The sequence below is a fragment of the Engystomops pustulosus genome, chromosome 3 (assembly GCF_040894005.1).
Source record: "Engystomops pustulosus chromosome 3, aEngPut4.maternal, whole genome shotgun sequence".
In the NCBI taxonomy this organism is placed as follows: Eukaryota; Metazoa; Chordata; class Amphibia; order Anura; family Leptodactylidae; genus Engystomops; species Engystomops pustulosus.
In genome coordinates this window covers 14,460,957-14,471,773 of record NC_092413.1, presented here as the reverse complement: position 1 = coordinate 14,471,773, position 10,817 = coordinate 14,460,957, and the positions used below count along the sequence as shown (strand labels likewise).

The following is a 10,817-nucleotide window of genomic DNA, read 5'->3' as shown; positions in this document are numbered from 1 at the left end:
TATCTATCTATCTATCTATCTCATATCTATCTATCTATCTATCTATCTATCTATCTATCTATCTCATATCTATCTATCTATCTATCTATCTATCTATCTATCTATCTCATATCTATCTATCTATCTCCTATCTATCATCTATCTCCTATCTATGTATCTCATATCTATCTATCTCATATCTATCTATCTATCTCATATCTATCTACCTCTCTATCTCATATCTATCTATCTTGCTATCTATCTATCTATCTATCTATCTCATATCTATCTATCTATCTATCTCATATCTATCTATCTATCTATCTACCTATCTATCTATATATCTCTCTATCTCATATCTATCTACCTCTCTATCTCATATCTATCTATCTATCTCATATCTATCTATCTATCTATCTATCTACTTATCCATTCACCTATCTCATATCATCTTATATCTAATTCGTGACATCTATCCATTATCTATCATTCTCCTATCTAGCCATTCCATATCTATCCATCCATCTACCTCCTATCTATTTGTCCATCTATCTCCTATCCCTCTCCCCATCCTCTCCCGCTGTGTCCCGGGCCGGGAAGTCCCTGGTTGAGGAGCGGAGCGGTGCACACACCACGTCACGGTGCTGGGAGGGAGGGGGGTCGGGGCGGCACGTGGTGGTGGTGGGGGGGGGGACCTTATAAATGTGATGTGATGTTATGAGCCGCCTGCAGTGTGACACTTGGGGCAGAGCGTGCACCGCATGTAGGAGGAGGAGGGGAGCCGCTGCCTGCCCCCCGCACCCGAGCCCTGGATGCAGCCTGCACGACACGTCAGACCTCCAGCCTTCCCCCAGCAGCAGCAGCAGCAGCTCCCTGCCCCGCAGCAGTCTCTGTGCGTCCTGCCTGCGATGTGGAGGTGATCAGGAGCCGCGTCCCTCTCCACCTCCATGGACTGCTCATCCCCACCAGCTCTGTTATTGGTGTTATTATTATTATTATTATTACTACATGTGGCTCTTTAGGACTTTTTTAGACTTTTGGCAACTTTTAGAAACTTTTGCCCACATTTTGGAAACTTTTGGGAACTGGTAGCAAACTTTGGGAAACTTTTGTGGAAACTTTTCAAGGGACTTTTAGAAACTTTTTTGGGGGGATTTTAATTTTTTTTTGCATTGTTTTTTTCTTTTTTTCATTTTGCACGTTTTGTTATTATTGTAATTATTTGTACAGATACTTTGTATCATTCAGTGTCCTCTTTGTGGATTGGATAATCCCAGGGATAAACCAAGATGCACTACTCTCCTTATCTGGTGAGCATGTTCCTCACCCTGGACCTGGCCATGCTGGCCCTCAGCCTGTCTACCTGCAGTACCCTGGACATGGATCAGTTCATGCGGAAGAGGATCGAGGCCATCAGAGGGCAGATCCTCAGTAAACTCAAACTCAACAGCCCCCCAGAGGATTACCCCGAGCCCGAGGAGGTCTCCCAGGATGTCATTGCCATCTACAACAGCACAAGGGACCTGCTGCAGGAGAAAGCCAACCAGAGGGCCATCATCTGCGACAAGGAGAGGACTGATGAGGAGTACTTTGCCAAGGAAGTTTACAAAATAGATTTTCTTCCACCTCCTTTCACCTCTGAAAGTAAGTGCCCCCCTCCCCCCTACCCTTGGACTGTGTACATTTTCTCATATGTTACTATCTGCATATAGCATTGACCATCTTTGTAGAACATAATGGGAGTCGTAGTTATCCAGTAGTTGGAAAGTTGTGAAAAACTTTTAGAAACTTTTGGAAAAGTTGTCTCTAACTTGTGGCAGTAGAACTGCTATTGCCATCGTTCTCAGACTGACAGGGCATGCTGGGAGTTATAGTTACAACTCACTGGGGTATATGTAGTATGTAGTATAACCCCCTTAGGCCTCACAGATGGTGGATTGACCTTGCTGTGGATATCACATCACATGGGTCACTCATAATTCCCCAACAGTATATTTGGAGCTCGCCCCCCTCCCCTCTGACTACAGTAGTCACCATTCCTGTAGTCACACACTCATAGGACATAGTGATTATTCCTTGGCTGCACCCAAAAAATTCACCCCCATCCTGCAGATAATATGGAGGGTCATTTGGTGGTAGAGTGAGATAGTAGACTGCCTCTATTAGTGGTTGTGGTTACTGGGGTGCAGCAGGACACCCCACTTACTGTAGTATCACTGGGTAATAGTTACACATAGGCAAAAAGAAGAAGAAGAAAAACCCAAAGCGAATACAGAATGTGAATTGCATTCTGGAAATTGACTTGCAGCCAAGAGAAATTTTGCAATGCACTGTTAGCTCTCCTGGTGGTGACGGCATTAACCCCTGCCTGCCCGGACTGGACCTTAAGGTAACCTCCAGTTAAAGGGAAAAAAGCGAAAAAATCTCATACCCTTCTGTAGGTTTATGCATAGCTATAATGTTTTCACATACCCCGGGATGACGGGGTTAACAGGGAGGCCTCTATCGGATCGTATGATACTAGTGTGATACTAGTTGGTTTAGGCTTGTGACACTACAACTCCCAGCAAGCCTTGTTAGCCAATTGTATGCTGGACATTGTGGCTTTATGACTCCATCATTGCTTTATCTGCCCTATGAGTAGCATCAGCAAATCTACACTTGGTTGTAATGTCCCTTTAAATCTTTGCCATTACAAAATTTCAAGGGCTTTGTGGCAGCTTCCTGGCACCAGTTATATTGTATATGTCTACTACCATCTACCAGCTACTCTGGTTTTATACTAAGTTCCCCCCTGCATTATAACAACTTCATCTCCTCCATGTCCCCTAAATATGAGTTACACAAGTTGTATCGTCCCTTTAAATTTTTGCCATTGCAAAATTTCATGGGCTTTCTGACTCCTTACTGGCACCAGTTATATTGCACAAGTTTACAGCATCTAATTCTTCCTCCATTATAACAATTTAATCTCCTATATGTCACTTACATATGAATTGCACGTCTCTTAAATCATCACCATTGCAAAATTTCACAGGCTTTCCGACTCCTTACTGGCACCAGTTATACTGTATAATTTTACTGCTTCTAATTCTCCCTCCATTCTAACTACTTCATCTCCTAGACTTCCCTTACATATGAGTTACACCAGTTGTATCGTCCCTTTAAAACTTTGCCACTACAAAACCTCAAGGGCTTTCCAGCACCTTACTGGCACCAGTTGACAAGACAAACCTTTTTTTATATGTCTACCTCATCTGGTTACAAGTTGAGCTCAGCTGCTGTAAAACATCTTGCTCAGCAAAAACCGGCTGCTTCGGAGCCTGCACAGATCTACAGGGAGGGGGAGGGGGGGGGGGGTGTGCATTGTAAAATATATATATATTTAAAAAAATCATTAAATTTTTTTTTACAAATCATAAAAAAATAAGAGGTTCTGCAGCAGCTGCTACTCTGAAGTTGCAGTCGAAAAATAACAGTCGAAAACAGTCGAAAAATAACAGGTTTTCCCTTCCTGCCGACCCGCCAAGAATTCTCATGCTCTTAATGATATTTTAACATGGCTCATTACATACGGGATATGATAAACACGCTCCACCCTTGTCTTTCCTCGGGCGAAAAATGCCTGTTACCTGCCGGAGCCAAGTGCATATTACGAGCGCTCGTCGCCTTGTCTTCATCCTACGTTATAATCACCAAATAAGTGATCAGGACATTAGAGTCTCATAGAGCCCCCATTGTAGTGCGTCACGTCTAATGAGCCCCACGTACACCCCCATAGACCCCCTGTGATAGATATACGAAATGTTACACGTCTGCAGCCCACCTTTGTGTCAATGGAAAAAAAAATCTCTATCCTATTTTGGGGGGATATTTATAAAATTTCGCTTGCATTTCCATCCGTGGCCAATAGAGGGCGACAGACGTTTTCAGAATCCAGTGATTATTACCTCCCGGCGCCGTGTAATTATATTGGACAGAGTCATTATCTTCATAAAAAAACGTGGAAATGAATTTCACGTTAAAGAGGCGTCCAATTTGATGGCGATTACGAGATTAGGATATCAACTATTTATAGGTCCGGTGGATTTCCCCCTGCGGTCAGAACCCGTAACATTGGGCCTGATAAGCTTAGACAGTGGGTCATAGGATGGAGCCGGTGTCATGGGAATGACTCTGCAGCGAGTATCTCCCAGCTATTACAACTATGCCCCTAATATGCTCGTGGCGTCTATATATACAGAGAGCGCGGCAGAGCCCATCCTGCAAGGTATTTATAGCCCCCAGTGATGGACAGCGCGTATATCCCGAGGATTATTCTCTATTAAATATTATTTTTGGCTAAGTGGACCCTCTAAAGAGAGTTAATGTGGATTGATACGACTTAGCGCAAATCTCCAGGGTGAAGCGGGAGAAGTATTTATGGGAGACGAGATTTGGATTTCCCATCGTAAACGTGGATGAGAAATGTATTCCTGTTCAACCTTCATTCTAGTTAAAGGGAAACTCCACCTTACTGACTGTTCTGTAATATTTTATGGCCACATGAACTCAGTCATTACTTATCCTGTATTATACTCCAGAGCTGCACTCACTATTCTGCTGTTGCTGCAGTCACTGTGTACATACATGACATTACTTATCCTGTACTGATCCTGAGTTACATCCTGTATTATACTCCAGAGCTGCACTCACTATTCTGCTGCTGGTGCAGTCACTGTGTACATACATGACATTACTTATCCTGTACTGATCCTGAGTTACATCCTGTATTATACCCCAGAGCTGCTCTCACTATTCTGCTGCTGGTGCAGTCACTGTGTACATACATGACATTACTTATCCTGTACTGATCCTGAGTTACATCCTGTATTATACTCCAGAGCTACACTCACTATTCTGCTGCTGGTGCAGTCACTGTGTATATACATGACATTACTTATCCTGTACTGATCCTGAGTTACATCCTGTATTATACTCCAGAGCTGCACTCACTATTCTGCTGCTAGTGCAGTCACTGTGTACATACATGACATTACTTATCCTGTACTGATCCTGAGTTACATCCTGTGTTATACTCCAGAGCTGCACTCACTATCCTGCTGCTGGTGCAGTCCCTGTGTGCATACATGACATTACTTATCCTGTACTGATCCTGAGTTACATCCTGTATTATACTCCAGAGCTGCACTCACTATTCTGCTGATGGTGCAGTCACTGTGTACATACATGACATTACATATCCTGTACTGATCCTGAGTTACATCCTGTATTATACTCCGTAGCTGCACTCACTACTCTGCTGCTGGTGCAGTCACTGTGTACATACATGACATTACTTATCCTGTACTGATCCTGAGTTACATCCTGTATTATATTCCAGAGCTGCACTCACTATTCTGCTGCTGGTGCAGTCACTGTGTACATACATGACATTACTTATCCTGTACTGATCCTGAGTTACATCCTGTATTATACTCCAGAACTGCACTCACTATTCTGCTGCTGGTGCAGTCACTGTGTACATGCATGACATTACTTATCATGTACTGATCCTGAGTTACATCCTGTATTATACTCCAGAGCTGCACTCACTATTCTGCTGCTGGTGCAGTCACTGTGTACATACATGACATTACTTATCCTGTACTGATCCTGAGTTACATCCTGTATTATACTCCAGAGCTGCACTCACTATTCTGCTGCTGGTGCAGTCACTGTGTACATACATGGCATTACTTATCCTGTACTGATCCTGAGTTACATCCTGTATTATACTCCAGAGCTGCACTCACTATTCTGCTGGTTACCGCATAGGCCAGGTGCCCCAAGAGTCCCATAAGGCACCTCTCCACCCATTGAAAGACCTGGCTAGAAGTAGTATACGCTTACAGTTACGCCTCATACTATACCGCCTATAAGGTATGTTTCCAACGTTTAACTTTTTGGTTCCAAAAATTGGTGCTGATTTATCGGTGCTGACCCGTAACTTGCAGCGCTTGTCTTCTCATGGCGTTCACACAAATTATTTAGGGAGGGACGGCCGAGCTAATGAGGTTTGGTGTAATCTGGAAGTTTATCTTGTATTGCTCATTTCCATTTTTCGGGCGCGTTTACATTGTATAAACACGTCTGCAGGATCTCGCAGGTTGTCTGTCAGGTCCCATAACACGGGAGCGCTTCATTGTGTGAAAGGCGCTTTGCTTTGTTTTGCATTTCTGTAATTTTTGGACGCTTTTCAAAAGAACTTCCTGGCTGAAAGCGCAAAATAATTATCCAAGACGTTACTCCGGTTATTTGCCGGAGTTTAAAGGCAACCGTGTCTGAGGGTGAGACCGGGGAGGCGGGTGGGGTGTCGGGGGGGTTGTCACCTGCCAGGTGATTCTACTGTTGGGTCGCAGTTTTTGGAGTGGCTGGAATTTTGGGGTCTTATCATTTCTAGTCTCATCTTTTAGCTACTGTTTTTGAGTCTTGCCCCTATTGTATTTCATATTTTTGGAATCTTACCCCCCTATTGTGGTATCACTCGGTTTTGGCTCCCAAGTTTGGTTATTGTCCCTACTGTAGTTACTATTTTTGAGTCTTGACCCAATTGTGAGCAGTATTTTTGAGTCTTGCTCCGTATTGTAGCTACTAGACTTGGGTCTTGTCCCCATTGTAGTTCCTATTTTTGAGTCTTTGCTGGTATCAATGAGTCTTGCCCCCTATTATGGCCAGTATTTTTAAGTGTTTCCCCCTAATGTGGCTGGTATCATAGTTCTTGCCTCTATTTTGGCTACTAGGTTTGGGTCATGTCCCTATTGTTGTTACTATTTTTGAGTCTTATTTGAGTCTTGCTCCCTATTGTAGCCGATAATATTGGATTCTATCCCTATTGTAGTTGCTATTTTTAAGTTTTGACTGGAATCATTGAATCTTGCCCCCTGTTATGGCCAAATTGTTTGCATCTTACTCTCTATTGTAACTACTGTTTTTGAGTCTTACCACCTTTTGTATTTAATATTTTTGAGTTTTGCCCCCTATTGTGGCTGGTATCATTGGGCTACTTGGCCCCAGTTTTGGCGACTAAGTTTGGTTCTTGTCCCCATTGTAGTTACTATTTTTGAGTCTTGGTTCGTATTGTAGCTACTAGACTTGGGTTTTGTCCCCATTGTAGTTCCTATTTTTGAGTTTTGCCCCAATTGTGACCAGTTTCCTTGAGTCTTGCCCCCTGTTGTAGCTACTAAACTTGGGTCTTGTCCCCATTGTAGTTGCTATTTTTGAGTCTTGGTTGGTATCATTGAGTCTTGCCCACTGTTATGGTAAGTATTTTTGAGTATTGCCCCCTTATGTGGTTGCTATCATTGGGTCTTACCCCTATTTTGGCTACTAGGTTTGGGTCTTGTCCCTATTGTAGTTACTATTTTTAAATCTTGCCCCAATTGTGACCAGTTTCCTTGAGTCTTGCCCCCTGTTGTAAATACTAGACTTGGGTCTTGTCCCCATTGTAGTTGCTTTTTTTGAGTCTTGGCTGGTATCATTGAGTCTTGCCCCCTGTTATGGCCAGTATTTTTGGGTCTTGCCCCCTGTTATGGCCAGTATTTTTCGGTCTTGCCCTCTGTTATGGCCAGTATTTTTGGGTCTTGCCCCCTGTTATGGCCAGTATTTTTGGGTCTTGCCCCCTGTTATGGCCAGTATTTTTGGGTCTTGCCCCCTGTTATGGCCAGTATTTTTGGGTCTTGCCCCCTGTTATGGCCAGTATTTTTGGGTCTTGCCCCTTGCCCCCTGTATTTTTGGGTCTTGCCCCCTGTTATGGCCAGTATTTTTGAGTCTTGTCCCCTAATGTGACCGGTATCATTGGGTCTTAGGCCTTTTTTGTCTACTAGGTTTGGTTCTTGCCCCCATTGTACTTACTATTTTTGTATTTTGCATCCTATTGTAGCTGATATTATTGGAACTTGCCCCTGTTGTGACTACTATATTTGAATCTTGCCCCCTGTTGTAGCTCCTATGTTTGGGTCTTGTCCCCATTGTAGTTGCTATTTTTGAGTTTTGGCCCCTGTTATGGTCCAGTGTTTTTGAGTCTTGGCCCCTAATGTGGCCGGTATAACCCTTTTACTTCAATGCCATTGTGCTGCAATCCCTGCAACAACCCGTGGATGGTTGTGGCGCTGTTTCTTTTGGCAACCGGCCATATCTTCTAATCCTGGACTTCCCCTTTAACGCCGGCTCAGCAGATGGTTATAAAAAGACGCATCTCATGAATGAATGTTACACATGTCATGATTCCAGGGAATAGATCATGGGGAAGAACAGGTGTTGAGGCCTTGAACAGTTTCGGTGTGACAAGATTGAGCTTTGCCTTTATCGTCTCGTAATCGCTCTCTTAAAGGGGAACTCCACCTTCCCCCGAGACTGTAAATGATCTCACATCTGCTACAATTTGTATGTGGTTCTGAGCACCTCGAAAGTCGACTCTCGGGAGGACAATCGGGGGTTAAACACAAGTTCCTGCACATATCGCCCAAATATGCGGCCTATAATTATACCCTACGCAAAAACGCATTAGATCCTTCAATGGCAGGGGATTAGGAATTAGGGCCGATGATTGATTACAGGCTGAAGACTGACAGACACCTAATGGCTGCCGTCCAAAGCCCAGCAAAGGGCCTTGGCTACGGGAAATCAAAAATTAGCACATAGGTCAAAGCAATTAAAGGGAAGGTCTGTTTGTGGCCCCTGGAAGAAAAAAAAAAGTCCAGGTTAGTTTAGGTCGAGTCTTGAAAAAAAGTCAAGTGAATGTAGAAGATCGGTCCAAGTCCTGGAATAAAGGGAACGTTATACGGTAGAAACTTGGACTTAAGGCCTGTAAACAATGACATCATCGGCAGAAGCCTTAGGGGAGAGGTCGTGGGCTACAAATAGGACAACATCTGGTCTGGGGGCTTCAGGTTTGGGCTCCATGGACTGGATATGGTAGGTGTAGGTCCAAAAAATGTACAATTTTATCATTTTGACCCCTTTAGGGACATTTATCAGAACTGTCTGAGGTAAAACTGTTCTAGTTGCCCATGGCAACCAATCAGAGCCCAGTTTTCATTTTCCCACAGCTGTTTATAAAATGAAAGCTGAGCTCTGATTGGTTTCCATTGGCAACTGGAACATTTTTACCTCAGACGCTTCTGATAAATCTCCTCCCATTGAAAACACTTAAAGGGGGTCTCCTGACTTCCAAATCACCCCTCAAGTAAAAACATCATCTTGTAGGGTTTTTTGTAAGCTTTTCAGATATAACTTTCCTGACTCCTAGTGATTTGTCGTTTTTTTGAGAAAAGTAAGGTTTTATAATTATGCAAATGAGAAAAAAGGGGCTTGGCTGTGATGGCTGAGCAATGGTTGTCGGTTTTCCATTGGTAACAATTGAGTACTATGGAGACTAGAGAAATTAAGGAATAGGCCCCTTTAAGTGCAGGGCCTCAGCATTTAAAGGGAATGTGTCATCAGATTTCCCTTGATTAAACTAGCAGCCCCCTCAGGTCAGGGATCAAATGTCCTTTCTACAATTCCCTCTTTAATGTGGAATTTACCTATAAAAAATATCCCACAAAAACATATGCAATTGAGCGGAGAAGAGTCAAATTTTGATTTAGGGGGAGGGTCACTTCAGACACCCCTATCTACTGTTCTGTAGCACCTAGAAATATGCTGCTGGTGTCATATTAAATCTATATAACTATATTCTAACTATTTCTCTATCCGCATTTCCGTTTCTGTAGCTCACAGAATCACAAGCCTGGTGTCATCTGAAAGATGAGATTCTTATCTTTAATATGACACCAGCAACAGGTGCTATAGAATTGAATATAGTGGAGTCTGAATTGACGCTCCTCTTGCAACCGATAAACTTGTCTCATCTCAGGCAAAATAGTACTCTGGCAGGCTTCTGATTGGGTGCTAGAACAATCCATTAGGAATATTTTAGTGTAGTGAGCCCTGTGAACTGTATATCAAAGGGCCGCGTCCGGAGCACTTGTGATTATAGTGCATTTGTCGATTTTGAGGTCATGCATAATCATCACCGTGCTGCTTTACGCATCCTCTACATTGCACTGTCGAACTCCTTTTAAAGGGGTGATCCCACCCCTTTAAAGAGAGTATATCTGTATATTAACCCTTTGCAACTGCTGCAGAATAAGTTGGTGCATTGCTAAGGAGCCCTTCAAGATCACCATCCCTGCAGCCCCATAGAAGTGAATGGAAGTCCAATTACCTGCTCACTCCATAGGACTGGGGGGGTTACTTTTGCTCCCTTGTTCTGGAAGCGTTTGGACCTCCAGCATCTGCAACATATAACTTACGTTATAAGAGACTGTGCACAGGTATGAAATACTTAGTACTATGAGTATCTACACCATAGGGTACTTATGCATGAATGCGACTCCATACCACTGGATTTACTCTGCAGTACTAAAGAGGTCCAGCTCCCTCAGTCACTGCAGTTTCACTGCACTCCGTACCACTAGATTTACACTGCAGTACTAAAGAGGTCCAGCTCCCTCAGTCACTGCACTCCATACCACTGGATTTACTCTGCAGTACTGCAGAGGTCCAGCTCCCTCAGTCGCTGCAGTTTCACTGCACTCCGTACCACTAGATTTACACTGCAGTACTAAAGAGGTCCAGCTCCCTCAGTCACTGCACTCCATACCAGTGGATTTGCTCTGCAGTACTGCAGAGGTCCAGCTCCCTCAGTCACTGCAGTTTCTGCACTCCATACCACTGGATTTACTCTGCAGTACTAAAGAGGTCCAGCTCCCTCAGTCACTGCAGTTTCTACACTCCATACCACTGGATTTACA

At 43.6% G+C, this 10,817-nt stretch overlaps 1 protein-coding gene across 1 annotated transcript in view; it reads left to right on the top strand.

Annotated features, from left to right (window-relative positions):
- Nucleotides 1-724: 724 nt before the first annotated feature.
- TGFB2 (transforming growth factor beta 2) overlaps nucleotides 725-10,817 on the top strand; it is a 96,756-nt gene continuing 86,663 nt past the window's right edge. The window contains exon 1 of the mRNA XM_072140109.1: nucleotides 725-1,623. Within this exon, the coding sequence (XP_071996210.1) occupies nucleotides 1,269-1,623 (355 nt within the window). The 5' untranslated portion in view covers nucleotides 725-1,268. The remainder of the gene's footprint in view (nucleotides 1,624-10,817) is intronic.